We start from the raw sequence: 21,200 nt of genomic DNA, 5'->3' as shown, positions 1-21,200 counted from the left end.
CCCGTTCTTACCTCAACCCCGGTGTCTACAACAGGTTGTGTTGTCAATGCCGGAGGCTGAACACGACTTCATGATCCAAAGACAGTCACAGCCACCTGTTCATCCAGCCTTTTACGGGTACTCTTTCTATATGTAGTAAATAGATTCATTTATATTGTATGGCATCCTCATGTTCACTTTGTGCGTTCAGCTGTGATTACGTAGTCTGAGAATAAAGTAATTTAGAAATAAAACAAACGCCAGAAAAGTAGGACAACAGAGCAGTTTCAACATAACAATCATCACATTGGTGAGACCAGTGTAAGAATAAAAGAGATGCATCAAATAAAGTTGTCGAACAAAGCATAGTCGGTCAAAAGGGCAGAAAGCACGGACAGTTGCGCCAGCGGCTGCTCGAAACGGCGCGTTGGAGCGCAGCGATTGGGATCGTGTAAGGATCCTCTGTCGGTATCGCTATCTCCACCGCATCGCTTCGAGCCCAGCCGCTTCTACGAAACAACAATAATTATAATAAAATGACATGAGAAGAAAAAGAAACGAACAAGTAAAAACAACAGCCACAGTGAAGACGAAATCCATACAAATCTTTCCAGATTAGCAAAGCATACGTTATAGTGATCACATCATACATAATAATCTATCACTATAAACTCTAAATCTGATCTAAAAACAACAATGCAATAGCACAAATAAGTGATATTTTAGTAACTGAGCAGCATGAAGTGTCGTTATTTCTTACTGACTATATTTACAATACACCCAAAAAAGGAACTGAAACAGAAACCAACGTAGAAAAGAACAAAACACACTCAATTCTCAGAACAAGTTTGCAAAAATAGATAATTACTCTAGTTGTTCATTCCTTAGATAATGAAAAGTGATAACAAAATAGCCAGGACGGCGCACTCAGTAGGGCTACTGGCCGCTGAAAAATAAATATAAGTTACATATGTAGTTAGTCGTTACATATGTAAAAGAAACCAAACACTTACAGCTATAGTTAAAGTACTCCGGAGAAAGAGTATCCCATTCGATTTCGTTTGGATTCGAAAATAGTGTCTAGAATAGCAAAATCAACATTGTATATTAGGAACAATGTTCTAAGCAAATTAACCTACCGTCACGTAATTCCAAGTCTGTGGGGTCTGGTAGGAAGAGGAAGATCTGCGACTCCATGGCCATCCAGACCAAAAACTACTTTCGTCGCTTGCCTATTTTTGGCAAGCTCATAGATTCCGAGCGATTTGAAACAGAAAACAATTACTCATATTGTACGAAAACTTACTTTATCTACTGAGTATGACACATAATCACGTTTTGTAGACGATTCAGTAGTGAAATCTAGATTATGCTGTTTTTGTTCCGGTCTTCCACCATACGACACACGTTGCACTGGAACCTATAACTGACTCCTCATTCGAAAGAATTGTCACTTTCATTGACCGAGAAATAATATCACAAAATGTGACTCGAGCCGTCCTCAGATTTGAAGAAATGCTGCTCAAACAACCTTTAAGAAAGAAAACTGCAAGTCACCTCTGCAGCACTGAACACCTCGTGTTCTTCGGAATTAGTTCGGAAGTAGAATTAAATTACCTAATAGCAGTTTTACATCAACAGAGTGTATTGATGCTGTGAACTCGGTTGTCTAAACGTGTTTTTCTAGTGTTGCAAAAGAAAAGCAGCATGCAGCGAGATTTAGTATACCAAATATCCAAATGAGAGAGATCCAAACTAAGAAACTTTTCTGCATATCCTTGACCTTGCACGAGCCGACCATAAATGTAATGATGAAGTATTTTGAAGCGACATTGTAGTACCTGCAGTTGCTCAAACTCTGATGTAAATGAGCGTGGAAGAAGTGGAACACGTTTGCTGGAACCACGAACTTCTAACTGAAGAGGAAAGAAATCAACCGACACTGCAGAAAAAAGACTGCATTCATTGAACTTTGTGGCTTACAGAAGTACTCAACTCAATTTCTAAACTCACAATCATTCGAACCCCCATAAGGCAAAGAGCACCGCCTTTCTCATGAATTCCAGCATGAGTTCCGGAAGAAAATGCTAAAGGAGAGTGAGAATGAAAATCTGTCACCAGACGGCGCGAAACACGAAACAAAACAATTGCGTGACTTGAACAAGTATATAGAAACATAGGACATGGAGCCAAATCGGCAACATTTGCAAGAATAGTGGCTTAACCAAGTCTCCAGAAAAAAGTGAGTTGCAGTCTCGCAGGGAGAAAGTGAGTTGCAAGTTTTATTAAGTGGAAGATAAAGGACTCACATGTGAAAAAGTAAGTGACATTCGCATAGTATACCGGCTGCGTAGGAACGACATTAATAGATCGTAGCGTTACTGTGATGTATTTTGTACCAGCTGAGCATTCTCCAACCCACTCTGCTGACAGATCGTATTTACACTCATCGAACGACTCTTCGCTCACCTAATTATAGAATTCAATTACTCCCTAATTTCTACCTTTTGCTACCCTAATTTCTCGTAATAATTTTGAACGATTTGAAGTGTTCTGCTTTTTCACCCACATACAGGCCAAAACTTCACAAAAGTTGTCTATGTTAAAGAGATGATCATTTAAAAATGCATAAGAGGCGTGAGCAGATAAAAAGAAAAAATCCACTTGTTCATATGTACCAAAACCGATAAATCCTAACCATTCTAGATCAGAATCAAAGTTAGAGTTAAGAGTGAAGCAGATACGTTCTCCACAGCTACTGATAAAAAAATCGAACACAAAGTAAAACCAAGTTATTCTTTGAACTAATAATTCGCCTATCTAATTCCAAAGATAACACTGTAAAATTATGAAGAATACTGGATTTGAATTTTTCTTTGGTAATTATTCACTGATAAACATACCCTGTAAATGACAGCTGGTATATTAGTGTCGCAAACAAACACAATGCGATCCAGAAGGTGCAGTTCCACTAAGGCGGTATGATCAAGCATAGGATCACGGAACCTTAAATAATACCAAACAACACTGCAATAACACTAAGCTAAGAGAGCACTGACAAAAAACATAAATAAGAAGAAAAAGGAGAAAAGAAATAAGAAGGAAAGGAGCGCTCACGGCCGTCCGTTCGGAAACCATTCAACGATGGCTTTTTTCGTCGCAGCGTTCGTACACCCAAGCATGATTATGATGAAGAAGACTATGCGAAACGAATCCCATGGATTCGAGCAACCTCGATTGGATGGTCGCACAATGAACATATAGTGACTGCGAATGAAAACTCCAAAATATTTCCTTAAGATCGGTTCTATAGATAAATTCTCGCCGAAAAAAAAATGAAAGAAAAACAAGAGAAACGGTGTTATTGTAACAATAAGATGAAACGTGTCATTCGTCAAAACTGTTTGATTGATCCACTTTATAATAGTGGAATAGCACACAATAATTGATGTTCTTAGCAATATGACAATGTTCTTTAATAAATGAAGGGAAAAATGTAGTTTGGGGGGGGGGGGGGGGGTAAGTGGCCCCTTATTTTCCCGACGCTCTGACTTAGTTTCTTCTCTTAATAACTGTACTTACATGTTGTAGATCCTCTAAAACCAATGTTTAGGCCTTAGGGCCCCGACTGATTTGATTATTTACTTCGAGAAGGGACGTCACTGAATGTCCCTCTCCCAACTACATTCTACCCGTAAATGAAAACATATGAATAAATTGATGAATTCAAGTTATAAATAAACTACAGCTCAGAATTTTTCAAAAAAAGAAAAAACCCCTCAAACCACATTTCCAAAAAAGGTGCGAAAAAGTGGAAAAGTTTGGCCTAAAATCAGATCAGGCACGGTAAGAATCACCGGAAATTAGCGCAGGTTGTCACTGCCGAGCGCGACTTTAATGTTTAAGGTGGCAAAGAAAATTTAATTCTAATGTTAAGACTTTCTCTGAATGTTGAATAGACAGACGCACAAGGACAGCAGAAGGGAAAACGTAAACTCTTCTCAGCACTAATTGTCTTGGAATAAGCTCAGAAAATAATTGAAGCGAAAGATCCTTCCTTAATGATGATCCGGCTTACAAAAGGAGAATAAGGAAATCCAGCCAATTTCTTGTGGAAAAAAATATTAAAAAAAAACCATCCGCTATGGCTCTAACCTTTATGGACATTATCCCCAGTTTCGCGCAGAGAAGAATCTCACGACCTAGAACTATATCTATCTCTAAGTCAACATTTAAGATTATGACCCTCTACGGATTTTGATGATGAATGCCTGAATGATTCGATTGTTGTTGGACAACTTCACCAATTAGATTAAATAATCAAATACATCGATGTGTTCCTCGATAATTAATTATGTGAACAGAGATGTTTAATCCATAATATTATCACATACATATTTCTTAAAGGGAACTAAGTATCTTTAATTGAGCACTTGTGAAACTTCCATCGCAAATGTCGTTCAGTACAAATCCATTTGAGCCCCCTGTCCTTCCTGTACGTTATTTCTTCGACTTCACACGCATCAAGAGAAATTGAAGCTGCTTCACGCTTTGTTCTCGATCTCATTTGCTTAACATATGTATCAATGCGCTTCCTTCTTTATTCCTCGAAAACTCTCATTCAAAAAAGAAGTACGACTGCGCGAAGCCCGTTTCGAGAGTAAAGGAGCGGGGCAGGACAGCTATGGTTAAAGGCATCACCCCACGAATCTGAGGTGGTACGGATTTCAGGTGGAGTATTCGTGTACGGGATAGTTGTGGAGAGGGAGTGATTCCATCCGTTTCTTCTTAATTGCCGTAAAAAACGGAGGTGCGGCGCCGCACAAGGCTGGCGCGCTCCAGTCCAACTCCTTGCAGAAAATAGTGCGCCAGAACGTCTGAAGCGGTATCTTCCGAGCCGTTTTTACGGCGATTAGGAAGAAATGGACGGAATCACCCTTCTCCGTAATCTACTATCCCGTATACGAATAGTCCACCTGAAATCCGTACCACCTCAGATTCGTGGGGTGATACCTTTAAGGTTAAGCTCCTTCGAACTTCTCTTCATCGTCAAAGCAACGACAACTCTTACATATTCAAGAATCAACCGGCGGGTAAAGTGTAGGTGGGAGAATCAACCGCGCTAAATCAGTCGAAAGCCTAAGACCTAGAACATTAGTCTTAGAAGATCTATGACATGTACTTGACTTGACTTAATCGGAGGGCTGACATCATTGCCTGACGCGAATGCCCGCATCTTCCCCGAAGTGTGTCGCCCTTAAGAATAGCGCCACCTTCTCGATCTTCACCCGGATCTTGCACAGAATCGATCCATTCGTCGCCATTTGGAAAATCAGCGAAAGTTTGCGTCTCTGTTGTACTGCCTATCCATGCCGAGCGTTCTCAGGTCCTCTTTAACCACTTCAGTCTGGACTTCCTCTTCTGGCCAAAAGGCCTCTTCCAACTTGCATCCAAAAGAATCCTCAGAACCCGCTAAACAAGGCGATCTGCTGGTCTCCTTATAGTGTGATCGAAGAAGTGAAGACGGGTTTTTAAAGCAACTTTTGACTGCGGAGTCAGATGTTGATACTTCCCACGTTTCACGCGCCGGTGCGCCACATCGACTTCCGTGCAAATATCCTCGTTGTCGATTTTCTGAATCGCTGTAGACGGTACTGCCCGAGCATTCAATTTGCACATCATGATACGGCAAATAGCGAATAGGTAGGCTCCAAGCAATGCAGCTCTTTCGGCCTTCGTGCTGTATATCGCTCTCGCAGCTGCCGTTGTTCTCCATCACAAAGCCCTGTTAGCAGAAATCATCTGATAGTTCGATCGGCTGCCAGCCTATCCTGATTTCTGTTGAAGGTCGAGATGAGATCCACATCAGTTTACATGAGTTTACATTTGCGCGACATTGAACACGAAGAGTCCTGCCACTGTTTTTGTCTGGCTCCAGTTACCATCTTGAATGGTGTTGTATATCCGGTCGGTGTTCGAACTGCAGTAGTTGTTCGTTGATTCATATCATCCAGCAAGCGAAAGAACTTTCCTGATACTCCATCAGCGCGGAGCGCGTTAAGAAGACGGTTCCGATGAATGGAGTGGAAAGCGGCTTCGAAGACCAAAAAAAAAAAACTAACAGAATTGGCTTCAGACATCGCTGCCAGATTTCGGTCACTCTTCTGACGATGAACACCTAGTCAATCGTAGATCGGCCAAGGCGAAACCCGAGGTGTTCGTTTGCGTTTGCATTTTCGCGATGTTCGATAAGCCTATCCAAGAAGAGTCGATCCGAGACCTTGTACCTAACATGCCACAATGAGTCTGCTCTATAGTTTCTTGGGACCCCAATGGATAGTTTTTGCTAATTCCATCGTCTCCACCAGACCTTTCATTCTTCATCTTTTGGGTACAGATCAGAGCCTCCGACTTCATCTGTAGTTCGTCGCTTACCGCGCACGTCGGTAGTTGAATGTGCTAGAGTCCGGGAGCTAATGGCACTTGCCGGGTCCACAAGGACCGCAAGGTTGAAGTGATACCTCCAAATTGGTAGGGTTGCTCTGATCTGTAATGTAATTGGTAGGGCTATACTGTTTCAATAAAACTTTCACCGGGTTCTTGTTCTTCCATGTGTTTTCAAACTCCTTCGCTCTTAATGTCCATTCGTTTTCGCCATTTCGTTGCAGCTGATGTTGCATCCTCATTCTCAGACGCTTCTTCTAGCTGGAATCACAAGAGCTGCGGGCGACACATACAGAATTATACGTGGATCTTATCTCCGCAGATAGAATAGCAAGCTCCTTCAGCAAGCCTCTAGAACCGGGAGCGTTTCTTTTCCTGCATCCTGAATAAACTTTGTGAACGAACATGGAAATGAACTAATACTCGTTGGCGGAATTCCTTTTTCCTTTCCTTTCACTCTTCGTCTTTCAGGCCTGTCGTGTCAGTCTTCGGTCGAGAAGGAACTAATCGGTTTCTTTTGTGGAATCGTATTCTGAAAGTGAGGAGAACTGGACCGCGGTCAGAGTCAAAATCGACGTTCCATACCGCTCTAGATTTCCAAATATCCGGCTGAGGAATATTCCTCGAACTCAGAACGTAGCCAAGCTAAGGTTAGAGAGTTCTCATGTTTCGTTTGCGCTGCTCCTCATGCGTCAGAAAGGTAGATCCTTGCCACGTAAGTTGATGGGGACGACAATTCTTTTTGAACGTGAAAGCGATGACGATACCCGTCCGTTCACACAAGTCAACCAGACAGTGACCGTTATCCGATGTGTGTTCCACAGTATATTACCATTTCCCCAACACGTTCGATAGTTGTTGAAGTTCCGTATCCGCGTTCGTGTCGATTCCGACAATGACCACCTGCCGGGTGGGAATCCTAGACATCAACGAGTTAACACCATCATACAACAAGGCGTCCTTGTTATCTTCTCTTGCGGTTTCTGTAGGCGCTTACTAACAAGAGCTGGCGTCCTCTGCGATCCCACAGTCATACAAGGGGCATCTTGACGACGTTGAGTCATACTTCTCCGCCAGGTTCTTGTAGTCGCTCCTCACCGCTATAACGCAGACTCCTACCTTCTTTTCATCAGCATCAAACGAGGCACTGAGATAACCCAGAAATTTGGACAAAGCGGCTAAAGTCACGAAGAGAAAGAAGGAAGATAGAGGTTCGAGAAGAGCGCGGCTGTGTGCCCACCCCGCAACCGGCTCGAACGCTGGTACTGTTGATAAACGCACAAATTCCAACCAATTAGCGCACAAAAACAGAAAATCTGACGTTCTTGTTGGGACGGAGTAACGTTTAAGTGGGCCAATCACAACAAGTGGATCCCACCCATTTTCTTGCTTCACAACCCACTTCACAAAGGATCTGACACACCCAAATCCCAAATTTCTCTGCTGCTCGTCCCGCACTCCGAACCCGCATTTCTGTAGTGGCAGACGCCGCACTCCATCACACGTGGATTTGCTTGGAACGGAACGGTGTCGATATAGTTTCTTCCTGATTAACATCAGTGCTCCTCAAGGATTTCTTCACATACAGGTGATTTTTCTAAAGGGAACGGAAACATGGCACTGGCATGTGGCATTCAACTGCGTCGTTATTTCTTGGACATCTGTCTTCTTTTTTCTCTTAGTAACTGTAGCTTACATGTCATAGATCCTCTAAGACTAATGCTTAGGTCTTAAGGCCTCGACTGATTTAACTATTTTCTTCGAAAAATAAGGGCGCCACACAGTGGTCCACCCCAACTATATTTTACACAATATACCCATTATGGTGGATATTTTGTTGTTTTTGCTTTCAAATGCGTTTGGTGAATGTGAAGTTACGTGCCAGGTTTGGCAATTCGTTTTGAAAGTTATAGTTACGCTGCTATTTCTGACCTCTATCAAAAATGCGAAGGCAACGCGTTCCATCTTAGGTATATCATTACAGTGCTGTTATTTCCATTGGTGGAAACTATGGAATATTTTTTTTAAAATCTCATTACTCTCACACCTATTATACTAGGTTAATGGCATATTTATTTTTTCCTACAGGTCATTCCAATGAACGATTATGGGTAGCTAAACATGGTTTTCTGCATGATATGTAACGCTCAAGTAACCTACAAATCAACACGGGCGTTATCGGCAAATCGTCAATGTCTTGGCATCTTATTATCCTCACTTATGCTTTTCGAATATGCCGATGTGAAACAGATGCGGGAAGCGTATGCGGAATGTGGAAAACAGAATAAGCGCCTATGTGAAGGTCATCATGCCCGAGCAGTGAGTTATGTTACAACTATCATTATTTTACATTCGACTGAAAACGTCACTTGTCGCTTTTAGGCGTATTTTCTTATTGCTGAAATGGAAAAATTTGGTGCGCTATCGCGTTACAAAGAACCAGGAGCGCGTAACGGTACCGTTTATGTGAATGAGGGAGATATTCCTCAGGAGATTTTAGACTCTCTTAATGCTACTGTTAAGAAACTGGACGTACGTTTCTTCGTAAATCTTTTCATGCTTCCGTCCAATATGAATATATCTTATTTTTTCAGTTAGAAAATGTCCTCACACCAAGGAACTTAGCTACTTTCTTAAATGATGCATTAGTGCGATACTTCAGCGGGAACGAATGGTACAAAGGCGTAGCGTGTTCTAAAATGGTAAATTGTCAGTTTCTCTCGATTTCTGTCAGCGTCTCAGAACTCCTTAGACATGCAATGTCATATTACGAGTTGATTTCCTTATTTGCTAGCCTGGCTACAGCGATCTCTCGAAAAGCTTCAAAGGAAGAAGGAGACCGGCTAGAGTGATCGACACCAACAATGTTCGCACTCTTCAGCTGGTTGGATTCTTGAAGGTATCTTCATTTTTTCTTGTTTCTATGGGTGGTTTTTAGATGCTATGGTAGTTGGGTGGGGCCACTTTGATACGCTAGGTTTGGCGCGTACTTGGTTCGCGCTATCGTCCATAGAGCGCAGAAACCGTTAAACTGTTCACGTCCTTAAACCGTTTCATTTGGATAATGGTTGCTGCTGCTAACTTGCTGACTCTTTGCGACTTCACCTTGGTTTCTATGTGCATCGAAGACCAAGGAGGAATTTGACATATGGGTCGCTGATCCCGGATTCCTGTGGATGGAGCGACCTTCCCCCAACTGTGGAAGTTTCTGTAAAGTTCCTTCATGAAGGCTAACCCAACGGCCCTCTTTAGGGCCACTAACTTGCGAATACAAATCGGAAATTTGTGAATAAAAGTTGTTGCATGCATGCTTGGTGATCGTGGACTGCTATGGAATCTATATTCGATTCTTTTTCCTTCCTTGGAAGTAATACATAATATGACTTAGCTATTCACTTCTGGTAAGTTTGTTTGGAAGCTTCGGTGAAAGGTTAAAGCAGTATTAGTTCCAACTGTCTTCCTTTTTCCTTAGTAGCTTTAGCCTACATGTCGTGGATCCCCTAAGAGGATTTAGGGATCCCGACTGACTCAGCTATTCATTTCCAGTTATGATTTGTCGATTGATGAAATATCACTTTCTCAAATGAGAGAGCCATTTGTAACTTAATTCATCACCCCACGAATCTGGGGTGGTGCGGATTTCTGGTGGAGAGCTTCTATGTGGGGTCGTAGACTATGGAGAGGAGGGTGATTTTGTCCATTTCTTCCTAATTGCCGTAAAAAATGGCGCGAAAGATGCGGCGCATGCACAAGGCTGGCGCGCTCCAGTCGAACTCGTTGTAGAAAGTGGCGCGCTCCAATCGAACTTGTTGTAGAAAGTAGCGCGCCGGAACGCTCGAAGCCGTATCTTTCGAGCCGTTTTTTACGGCAATTAAGAAGAAATAGACAGAATCATCCTTCTCTCCAAAACTTACGACTCTGTATAGGCATAACCCACCTGAAACCCGCCGAATCTGTATAGGCATAACCCACCTGAAACCAACCCTACCTCAGATTCGTGAAGTGATGCCTATAAGGACGATTTTCTGCTATATGGTCATTTTGCGCGTTGTAGAAGTACAGGGCGTCGACGCAGGCACAATTCGATCTTAGTGCGGCAGGGTTGTCCCACCCAACTACCACGACCGTTTTTACAGTTTTTCTATGGTCGGGTTTCAAACTAATCAGTATCCTAAATCTCTTCAATTGTCTTATTAAGTTTTGCATTTTCTGGACGTAATTCCTACATTTTTCTACTTCATCTGTAATTGGATCTGATAAGTTTTCGCTCTTCTAAACTTTGGTTTGATTAGTATCCTTTTCTTCATTTGTTTACTATTCTCCTAGGGGATTTCAATTTTGGATTTGTATATTGAAGTATCTATCTAATGTTACATATATATATATATTTGTATTGCCCCTGAACCTAATGTTTTCTGTCTCAACTTAAACTATTCCATCTAAACCCCTATGCTGCTTTTGAACAACTAAAGGTTTATTTCTGTAATTTTATGAGCTGCGCTGCTTTCGCAAACAACTTTATGTTTATTTCGAGAAGGTTGTTCTGCAGTTCAGCGTTTCTTTTCTGTTTGCTTTTACCTTTTCTTCGTGTAATAATGTTTTTCGCAATGTTTCTTGGAGTGATCACTGTAGTCACTGAATGTCTTCAGGTGGGCATGCGTCCTTCCAGCAGTATGGACGATAGCACGAACACGAGTAGCGGTGAGGAGAGCGTCCAACGTCTTCCCGCTGCTGAATCAGAGTCTTTATTTGAGCATCCTTTCATCAAACTTGAACCATGTTCCGACGAATCGAAGCCAGTAGCGAAGTAGTAAGTTCCTAATCACTTCTTTCATGGCTGTTATAAGGTTAGTCAGTTTAATGTCTTTTATTTGAAGCATTCTACATTACAGCGCTGATGTTAAGATTGAGCCTTCTGTCTGAGAAGCGCAGAACCATTAGTAGTAAGTCTATCTCTTCTTTTTTCCAAAGTATTTTCTACAGTTTTGCTTTCAGATAAGAAGGAAATATTTCTATTTTTTGTATTTGTCACATTGGTGAGACTAATGATGCATTCAACAACAAGACGAGCAAAAAATGTACAAGAAATGCGTTTCTAATGTAGCAAGGTTCATTAGTTTTCTTGTGATTTTCTTGTTTTTTTTCCCTGTATTGTTTTCGTTATATTAGATAAAGTGCAAAGTTCTGAGCGTTTTTCGTTTTATTTTGACAATGAAATTAACATAGTTGGAACTACCCGACTAAGATCAAATATGCGTCAATTTGTTCGATAGCTTTTTCCATTTTAATGGCAACTAAAAATTCTACAGTGAAGCCCTCGTTCTTATTGGCAAAAACTTCTAGAAGGTCGCCTGCTTTAATCTAGTTTGTTGTTGTAGAGGTCTGAATTGAGTGTTTGAGCCCCGATGCGAGGAGTTCATAGTAGATGATTCCCTTTCAATCCTACCAAAAACAGCAACATCTTCTTGGCCGTTAATCTGGACCTGCCTATAGTTCGGGCCAGCTCACCGCAATTGATCTTTTTTCGGTTTTTTTTTTCTCGTTCTTTTTTCTAATGTCAGCTTGAAATCGTCGTATAGTATGACCCGATGTGATGTTTAGATTGTCAGGTATGGCTCACTAAAAACATCTAGCGAAGACGCTCAGAACTTTTTACTTCACTTAATATTTTGTCTTTTTTCCGGATAAAAGATCTATTTTATACACATGCTGAGGAAAATATTTGAAAACTCTGTTTGTATTAGTACCATCTTATCCATTTCTAAGATGAAAGTTACTAATCGGGTGAGCAAGTGAAAGATCATTCACCTATTTGTTGACGTCTTCCAATAAATACATTCCTGGAAATATAAGGTAAATAACCCACAACTACTTTGTTTTCCAATATTTCATCATAAAGCTTCATAGAATCAGGGTTTCACTGCGGATAAAACAAAAATTTCGAATAAACTGGCAAATTTTTGCTTGTTAATATTCTTCGGTCCCATAAGATTAGTAGACTTAACACTAACTAATTCAGCATCATGGTGAACATTTCTGCGAGAGGTCAACCATTCCTTTACACAGCGGCTGTCCTCTTCAGTGGCTCGTACAATAGAGGTTCGTTATGCTTCTCCAGAAGTAGTTGCTGCATCATTCCATCCAGTAACAATGGTAAATTGATTAATAAGTATCAGGGTAGAGACCATGTTCTGTTTTTTCCTAATTCTTTTTATGAACTTAGATTTTTCAAGAAAGCAATGATAAAAGCCCAAAGATTTTGAATTTCGCACGTTTCTCATTGTTGGATTAGTTTGTTGATGTCTCTTCAATGGAAACAGCTGAGTATGGGATTGGAGGTTTTATGATCTGCTCGCTCTTCATTTTTTGATTGCATTTTGTCCGTATATCAGAACGCAATTTCTCAGCCTTCTTACTAGCCTACTTCGGTATTCTTTGCGCCGCTGCTGCCAAAGGCGAAGAAGAGATGTCACAGTTGCCCATAATCCAGATATCTCGCAGAATGAAATGAGGAAATTGTTCTTGGAAAAATGCACAGAACTTGTGCTTGAAAGTAATACTTGCCGCGCTTATTTCCTCTTCCTCGTTGCTATTTACTGATTGTTAGAAGGGCTTAGCTCTTCTCAGTCCATATGATCTCAATCTTTGGTTGATTCTCTATGCTTGTTTGGAACTTTTTTCACATTGATCATGTTTTGTTCGTACTGTTCTTGCTGCTCATCTTTGTTCACTTCTTTTGCGATGATGTTCTTGTAGTATTTGCAATGAAGGCAACTGGCTACAGTAACAGTTTATGCAGTAAAGAGACATGCGTATGGAAAGCACAATCAATAAAAAGCAGAAATTTTCACGAGAAAACGTGAAATATTATGGTGTGTACTCGTATCAGAGATTTGTATCAACAATAAATTTTGCTGCAACTGAACTGTTGAGGAAGTGAACATCACAGATCAGACATGAGTTATATGTCAGTTTACTTAGATATTGCGAAAATACCAGTTTTTATGTGTACTTGGAAGAACTGAACGGTACAAGACTATGACGTCGAGATTACGGCGGCAACTGCACAGTTTTGTGTTAAAGGCTTTAGTTCGTGCAATTGCACCAATAATCTCGCTGCTTAGCATCGATCATTGACAATTGTTGACATTCATTCAGCTGACGAATGAATTACGAATGAAACACAGCAAGAAGTCAAAATAGAGGATACCTGGACTGGTGTTGGATATTTCTTTAAACTCAGCATCAACGCTATGCGGCGTCGCTACTTCTGCTCACTTGGTGAGGTCACCTAATTTACTATGAAGTTTGAAATCCACTAAAATATTTGGAGCGCCAGCACTGAAGGTGTGAATCAAGTGCTTGGTTCACATCTCTACACACAGCTGCACCTAATGTCTCGTCCGGCTACTTTCTACTGATTTATGGCCATTAGAAGTGTCCGACGATTCGAAAGTTTCATCTGTGGTGTTCACAATGCTGTTCGCATACGAGTTCTCATGCAACACGACCTCGTCCATTTGTAACGTAGACCTGAACAAGTTAACAGCGTGAAAGAATTTAGAGTTTGAGCAATAAAGTTATACTTCTCGAGCTGAGCATACGATACAGCATCGTAGATGGTGGGATAGAAGTTTGTCTTTGCTACGGTTGCATAGAGGCCGCTTGCTTCGAATAATTCTCGAACCGGGGCTAAAATTGATGGCTTTGTAGGGGTCTTACTGATTGAATAAACTAATTGCGGGCTGATAGTCTACCCTATATTCTAACACTCTTATTTCCCGATGTTTAACAAGTAATTGGAAAAGGTGCGGATAAGGAGTTAGTGATCGATAACCGAAAAAGTCGATGGATGACGTAAAAAGTCTTATGTAGGCAAGCACCTGATAATCTCCTGTTTTTCAGACAAATTACTCTTTCTCGATAGATTTAGGCAAACATAGAGTATGGATTAGTTAACAAATAACTGTGGATTCATACCTTTAGCAGCCGCAAATGAAACTTGGATATTCTTGGCCTTCATCTCTTCATAGATCTAAATTATTATAATATTTACATGACAATATTTCTGAAAATTCAAGTTTTTATACCACATTTAGTTTAAATTTGTGCTTATGATTCCGTTCCTTACAAACGTTTCATATCCCGTTTCTATAATCACTTTTGATACCTTCTGGTTGCGATCGAAAAGGAAGTTCACAGTTTCCAATGGGATTTTCTGGGTCTTCGGCACACGTAGAATGTAACCGAGTGCTCAACAAAATATCAAATGAGTGGCAGAGTACCTCCTTTAAGCCGTTGACTCCCATGACGTCAACGTAGGCGAATCCGGAGCAATCGATAATCAAATACTTTTTTGTCGTGTGCGACGAATTGCTTGCGATTTCATGTTTCTAAAGAGTGAAAGTGATCTAAGATTATCTAAGAAACTTTCGGAATTTTCAGAATAAAAAAAAAATTGGAAGAATTCAGCACAGTTTAGGTTATCTTTTAGGACATTGAAGATTCTTACACCGAGGAACATTTCCTTAGCTAATCCTAAGTCATATGTGGGGATGAAAATACTGCTACTGACCTTTCTTAGTAGTTAGAAAACGGCATGATCCATCAAGCATTCTTTTGAATTTATGAAAGGGAAATGTAAAAAAAACATTTTCAGCTGTCGTAATTTACAGGGCAATCCAACTCTTTTCTGAATATTAAAATTGTTCCAATCTCATGCTGTTCAAATGTGACTAATGGAGTGAAGAGCCTTCTAGGATATGTTAGCGTTGTGCTGTAAATCAAAAACTTCACGCACTTCAGTTTTCTCTCCGGGAATAAGGTGCCTCTTGTCGATTTTACCGCAGCACTTTACACCGTCCCAATCCTTCGCCAACTTATCCACAATTTTCCGGAATCTTTCCACATTCGTGAAGAGTAATGGTGAATCGAATCGTAATACACATACGCTCTAAAATCCACACTCTGAACCGGTGTCAAAAATTTATCCTCATGCGTCAGAGACGCAGACGAGGTATGCCGAAGCGTTTTATCTGTATGCAGACATACGTTGAAGAAGTAAATGTGCCGATATCTTTCCACATCTCGGAAATCGTTCGTCCCAGAAATATTTGCCAAAATGTGCCATTTTGGCCTGGAAGAAAAAGCGATGGAAAGGGTGATCTCACGAAGAAAAATCCGTAATTTTCTGCGCTAACCATTGCTCCCGAACTACCGTAGTAAATAAAGCGAACAATATAGCAATGGCTAAACCTTGCATAACGTCTATAGCTACAGTAGCGACAAAGGCGACCACCCATATACTCTGCAATGAAAAATCATGTCTTTATATGTACACACAGTAGGTATCGACTTTTGTTACTTACGAAATCGATCTTGGACAACTGCCACAATTTTGATAATTGTGCAAATTTTTCAAACATTCCTAGTAGTGCCACTACAATAATGGAAGCCAAGACGCACTGAAACTTTTGAGGCTATAGGAGGATATTAGGAAAAAAAGAAGACAAAAATATTAGACAGGAGAACGAGGCTGTTTTGAGTTTTTTCTTCTAAACTTGATAAACCGGAGCAATATATGAAACAGACCATTGGCAAAGGTTGCAGCCATGAGCCACTGAATTGCACAATGATGAAGATAAATATGCTTGAGAAGAGACCGGAAAGCTGAAAACGGTGAGTGTTAGTCTGACAGTTTTTTGGCTGTTGTTGATCAAATATGTCTGTTTGTTTGGTTGTTTGTATTTCTGTTTGTTTGTCTGTTTCCTATCTTCTATCCATGAATCTGTCTATCTTTTTGTCCTCTTGTTTGTTTATTTGTTGGTATGTCTATTTGTCTGTAGTATTTTTGTTCAAATTCGTCTCTATACAATAGCACTAATTCGTCCATGCACCTAATATTCACTAAGAACTTTTCTTTCCTATGTAGAATAGGAAGAAGGAAAAACGAAAACAGTAGTTAGGAAGTGTTGGAGGACAATACTGAGGATCTTAGAATCTCTCCAAGAACAGGTGCGGGTAGTGGTGTAGTTCAGAACCGTGATCACGCTGAATTCTCTAAAGTAATCCAGAAAAAGACGAATGAAACAGCCTTTTGTGATTGCCTCCCCTAGGATGCAATTTATTACGGGTGAGAGAAAGAGGGAATTGACAAAGCCCTTACGATTACGCGGATTGGGCACCATCTACTGCTTATTTGAGTTACATTAGCTGAAACACAGGCGTCGCACGACCGAGTTGGCCGCATTTCATCCTTAATAAGTTGCATAGTTGAGGAGACAAGAATGCCTGAAGCTGCTATACACGCCTTTTTCAGATGAGGGAGACCTGAGAGTGATCACGCTCATACTCGTGTACTAAACGTCCTTACCCTTATCTATTTGTGGGGAGATCCAGGACCGTCGATTTCGTTTCGATTTCGATTTATAGCTGATTCATACCTGCGTTTTCGTCCCGGCACTAACGCTGACCATAGTACGAGAAAGACTACTCGAATGCGGAAATACTGGGAAAAATCCGCTGATCATCGATGTGAAACCCATTGCATAGAATTCCTTAATGAACGCTATTCACGAGATTTCAATGGAAAACTTCTCTCACTGTCTGTCTGTGCTTTTTTTTCTTTCCCGATCAAATAGATTCATGTGTCCTGGTAAATACTGCCGAGAATCCAGATTTAATCGTATTATAGTGGCGCCAACCTGATTAGTGTTCACATCATACTGGAACCTCTTGGCTAGAATTTTTGATAATGAAACATGAATAGCCATCACTACAACTGAAATTGAAATCGCATCCAAAATAAGTGATGAAAAGAGATCGACGTGTGGAAATATCGGTGCTGGCAGACTGAAAATGCTATTAATTTATGACAGAAGTTGCCAAGCAACCGAAAAAAAAAATTATGGGAACAATTAAAGGCATCACTCCACGAATCTGAGGTGGTACGGACTTGAGGTGGAGTATTCGTATACGGGATGGGAGACTACGGAGAGGGGGTGATTCCGTCCATTTCTTCTTAACTGCCGTAGAAAAAGGAGTTCGGGAGTTCGACTGGAGCGCGCCAGCCTTGTGCGGCGCCGCATCTTCCGGGCCGTTTTTTACGGCAATTAGCAAGAAATGGACGGAATCACCTCCCTCTCCGTAGTCTCCCATCCCGTATACGAATACTCCACCTGAAATCTGCACCACCTCAGATTCGTGGGTGATGCCTTTAAAACCATAACTCTTTGCAGGTTCGTCATTTACTTCAATTACAAGGTAAAATTTAATTTTTTCCACTATGGTACCACTAGCAATAGCATAGAATTTACCCAGTGGGTATATATCCGACCGTCGTCACATTAAAATTAGTTTTCAGTTGTGCGAATTGGCATACAAGTGTTCCACCGATAACCTGAAAAACAACAGTTGTTTGGGAATGTAGTGATGTCATTTTTTAGAACAAATGACAACAGTTCATATTATTTATAATGTATTATTTTATTCACTACGTTACAAACAAAAAAAACACAAAAAGGATCAGGTCAATTACGGATCACTGTGTGAGCTATACGGTATTCAAAAGTAAGGGACTCATGGTGAATACGATGTTCTTTTCATAAATTTTCATAAATATAATATTTTAATTTCATGTTTTCATAAATATAATTATTTGCAGTTTTTCTTAAAATTCCCTCTTGCCTAGGGCAAAGAGAGAGTTATTTCATCATGATTCAAGAAAGTTCTCTATTGTTTCTAATGTATCGCTATTAATTCGGAAATCTCCTATTCTTTCCTCAATCAGAAACCAACAACACGTGGTCAAATATTTACCATAGGGTTTAGCATCCCACCCCAGATCGTCGATGAGACAACACTTTTTCATTAACGGAGCTGATTCGAATTATCTAATCGTTTTCTGCCCTCTGGGCTTTCAGTACTTGAAAAAATTGCCAAATGAGTGCTCGTACATTCAAGCAATTGAAGGTTGCGTTCCTTGTATTAGGTAGTCCCAACTTTCGTCTGCTTTTATGTTGTTTCCCTGTACGCTGTGTTCATTCACGAATGGATTGCTATATAATGAATAAATAGTAATATTCAAGATTCTAGCAATAGCTACAATCTTGTCTCCTTCAAGTCTCTGGATCAAGGCATGTTAGACTCACCGCGATAAGCTCAAAAGGAATAGGGACTGGGCAGCGAAGCCGTTTCTGCACAAGTGGATTAATGAGATCTTTTCCAAGAACAAGTACAAGCATGGTTACAGCGGATAAACCAAGTGTCATAAGATTCGTGCGACCGATTGCTTCACATAGATCATAGACTTTCTGGAATGGACAGGAAGGTAAATGATAATGATAGGGAATTTCTAAAACTTCTCCTTATTCCCTAAGCAACTTTCAATTTGCTGTTTACCAGTAAAGCGTTTGCAACGCCGTCACGTCTGCGCAGTCCAGTAATTCCTGCCACATCCTTCAGTTGAGTGATGAATACATGCATAGAAGCACCAGTAGTGAATCCACCCACAAGTTCATCCGAGAAGTATGTGGTGACAAAATCCAAACCAAGAATCGCTACGGCCGTCTAAATAGCTCGTCGTACGATGTCGGGAGGGATTTCCTCCTAACTCATCCAATATCGTACCTGTATCATTCCTATGAGTACAGAGAGTGCAGAGGCGACTTGTATCGGCGTGGGACCATCCGACGACATTGTCAGATTTGTAAGTGGATCCTCATCTAACGGTGTAACAGCTAGTCTCTTCACTGCGTTACCGGTCATAAGGGCAACGACAGCGAATGTTCCTAAAATGCATAGGGTTACTAGCAGTTGAAAATAACGGCTGTTCCTCTTGTGTTGTTAACCCCCGATATTTGCTGGCTGTCAATGAATGAGACGGAAATAATCCAAAAGTCTAGTGAATTAATTCACATTTATACTTTTATTTTTATACCATACTTTAGGCCATTGGTTTTAGAAATGTTCGTTCCTAATCAATCGAACTGAGTTTTATTTCTATTCACCGAATTTTCGTATCCTTAAAATTTGTCTCCGAACTCCGAAGCGCCCACTTCGATTGGCGATGAACGGAACAAACGACAAGGTATAGTTGCTGCCGCATGCGATTGCAATTAAGTTTTTATATCTAATCTCGAATTAATACCGCTATCTCTCTCATTTGAATTTAAATGCGCAAAATCTATTCACTCAACTTTCATAATCGATTCAACAGCAGACATTTGGAATAGTCTTTTTACTAATCCACAAAGTCCCTTTTGCACAATGTACTGTTTTTTTTTACAAGACTCCAATTTTTGGAGAAAAAAATCTTGTGAAGCAAAAACACAATTTCTTTCTTGTCTTTGTTGAATACAATTCCAAGCTTTGAGCTATGCAACAGTAAATGCTTTCTGACAGTTATCTTTTTTCTCACATCTTAGGAATCTGTCGAAACTTCCACTTATTGGTTGGACTTCTTGAAACTATCACTATATTCAGAACTGTCTAAAAAGCTTTTTCTCCAAAAGTTTTCATTCAAAAATTAGTCCACAACTATCCTTATAGGAAGGCCCTTGATACAATAAATATGAAGGAGTAAACATTTGAGAACTATAATTAAATCCTGAATTATGAACTGTTGGAGAATTAAAAGTAGGAATTCAAGTCAACCACAGTTTTTTTCATGCGGAATGCTTGAATGTCAAGCTTACCAGCTTCTAGAAAAATGAGTGAGTAAACAAATAAATAAATCAGCCAAACAAACCAGTAGAACACTGTGGCGAGGTACCGAAAGCCATATACGCAAGAACCGGAAAGAACGAAGTGTACAGACCGATCACTGGATCAACACCTGCCAGTAGCGCGTAAGCGATTCCTGCAAAAATTTAGTATTCTGGCTTATATGTCACCCATATACCTACAGTAGCAAAAACCTACTGCCTTTACCTTGTGGTACATGCATTATTCCAACTGTCAGTCCACCGATGGCATCATGTAAAAGGTTTGTCTTGAACTGGTATCTGAAGACAAAAATGAAGATTATCGTGAGGACCAGCAAAGAAAAAAGGAAGATTGAATAGCACGACCGACCTAGGTAACCAATACAATATTGGAATAAAAGAAACAATTGTTTTGGCGAAATTCCTCGGTGATGTGAAAGGCCTCCAGAATTTTCTTGTCACGACGGCTACTTTAAAACATATGCTAGTGTGTTCATGGGGCAACTCGTATTCAAACCGTCTGTCGAATTCTTCCTGAAATCAGAAGGAGAATGACAATTCATTAATAAGTGTTCCGTTTGATGCACTGGTCACTCATGTTGAATTTTCAGTTTTTTTTTTCTCGAGACATTTTATGCGTTGATCTTCCTGTACCTTTTGATAGGTATGGCTTGTCAAAAGAAAAAAAATCCAGCTGTGGTGACTAGTGCATCGGAATCCGAGGGATTACCTGGTTCATTGGTGGCCTCTCCATGACATCTAACTGTCCAGGGTCCCTGCACTGCGACGGCATTATATAGAGCTTCGGTGAGGCGTAGGTAAATAAATATGCAAGTACAGTTTTGAGTAGCTACTGCAAAGTAAACAAAATTAGTTGTGTGTGTGTGTGTGGGAGATGTGAGAGATCCCACGAAGATTCACGAATTACTGCTGCAAACTGAGGTCGTTCCAATAAATTATTCAATGTTACAGAACTCTTCAGAGAAAAGTAGCTAAAGAAATTTTAATGAAAGAGGGAGGAACAACCCGGATGAACTAAATTATGCACAGGAATAAGGGATTTCGGAGGACTTT

General features: G+C 40.5%; 6 protein-coding genes across 10 annotated transcripts; 3 read left to right on the top strand and 3 right to left on the bottom strand.

The window, feature by feature from the left end:
- Positions 1–863: 863 nt before the first annotated feature.
- RB195_001607 (uncharacterized protein) lies at positions 864–3,239 on the bottom strand (the record flags this gene model as incomplete). Its single annotated transcript, XM_064198478.1, has 9 exons — positions 864–925; positions 993–1,059; positions 1,119–1,211; positions 1,286–1,399; positions 1,821–1,895; positions 1,993–2,066; positions 2,289–2,448; positions 2,883–2,985; positions 3,097–3,239. The coding sequence occupies 9 exons, from the start codon at positions 3,237–3,239 to the stop codon at positions 864–866; spliced, it is 891 nt and encodes a 296-aa protein (XP_064054359.1).
- Positions 3,240–5,311: 2,072 nt separating this feature from the next.
- On the bottom strand, positions 5,312–5,755 carry RB195_001606 (uncharacterized protein; the record flags this gene model as incomplete). The annotated part of the gene is made up of 1 exon (XM_064198477.1): positions 5,312–5,755. One exon carries the CDS (start codon positions 5,753–5,755, stop codon positions 5,312–5,314), a length of 444 nt encoding a protein of 147 aa, XP_064054358.1.
- Positions 5,756–5,832: 77 nt separating this feature from the next.
- Positions 5,833–8,538, top strand: RB195_001605 (uncharacterized protein; the record flags this gene model as incomplete). The annotated part of the gene is made up of 5 exons (XM_064198476.1): positions 5,833–5,946; positions 6,116–6,246; positions 6,895–6,981; positions 7,903–8,011; positions 8,512–8,538. 5 exons carry the CDS (start codon positions 5,833–5,835, stop codon positions 8,536–8,538), a joined length of 468 nt encoding a protein of 155 aa, XP_064054357.1.
- A 6-nt stretch (positions 8,539–8,544) lies between these two features.
- Positions 8,545–11,346, top strand: RB195_001604 (uncharacterized protein; the record flags this gene model as incomplete). Of its 2 annotated transcripts, none has more annotated exons than XM_064198474.1 (6): positions 8,545–8,742; positions 8,806–8,955; positions 9,018–9,125; positions 9,218–9,322; positions 11,073–11,233; positions 11,301–11,346. In XM_064198474.1, the coding sequence occupies 6 exons, from the start codon at positions 8,545–8,547 to the stop codon at positions 11,344–11,346; spliced, it is 768 nt and encodes a 255-aa protein (XP_064054355.1). The 2 variants fall into 2 exon arrangements, with proteins under 2 accessions (XP_064054355.1, XP_064054356.1); XM_064198475.1 differs by having other exon boundaries at positions 8,557–8,742; positions 11,316–11,346.
- A 153-nt stretch (positions 11,347–11,499) lies between these two features.
- Positions 11,500–12,934, top strand: RB195_001603 (uncharacterized protein; the record flags this gene model as incomplete). Of its 4 annotated transcripts, none has more annotated exons than XM_064198472.1 (3): positions 11,500–11,531; positions 12,443–12,522; positions 12,816–12,934. In XM_064198472.1, 3 exons carry the CDS (start codon positions 11,500–11,502, stop codon positions 12,932–12,934), a joined length of 231 nt encoding a protein of 76 aa, XP_064054351.1. The 4 variants fall into 4 exon arrangements, with proteins under 4 accessions (XP_064054351.1, XP_064054352.1, XP_064054353.1 ...); XM_064198471.1 differs by having other exon boundaries at positions 12,443–12,576; XM_064198473.1 differs by lacking the exon at positions 12,816–12,934 and adding an exon at positions 12,657–12,715 and having other exon boundaries at positions 12,443–12,576.
- An 880-nt stretch (positions 12,935–13,814) lies between these two features.
- On the bottom strand, positions 13,815–20,919 carry RB195_001602 (uncharacterized protein; the record flags this gene model as incomplete). The annotated part of the gene is made up of 19 exons (XM_064198469.1): positions 13,815–13,956; positions 14,010–14,115; positions 14,404–14,458; positions 14,709–14,816; positions 15,224–15,376; positions 15,475–15,559; positions 15,624–15,730; positions 15,792–15,887; positions 16,015–16,092; positions 16,866–16,979; positions 17,127–17,274; positions 17,739–17,821; positions 18,573–18,734; positions 18,823–18,990; positions 19,051–19,211; positions 20,171–20,281; positions 20,353–20,426; positions 20,497–20,660; positions 20,857–20,919. The coding sequence occupies 19 exons, from the start codon at positions 20,917–20,919 to the stop codon at positions 13,815–13,817; spliced, it is 2,178 nt and encodes a 725-aa protein (XP_064054350.1).
- Between the last annotated feature and the right edge of the window lie 281 nt (positions 20,920–21,200).

The sequence above is a fragment of the Necator americanus genome, chromosome IV, assembly GCF_031761385.1.
Source record: "Necator americanus strain Aroian chromosome IV, whole genome shotgun sequence".
Lineage (NCBI taxonomy): Eukaryota > Metazoa > Nematoda > Chromadorea > Rhabditida > Ancylostomatidae > Necator > Necator americanus.
Note: the sequence above shows the minus strand (reverse complement) of the source record. Positions and strands in the feature narration are given on the sequence as shown.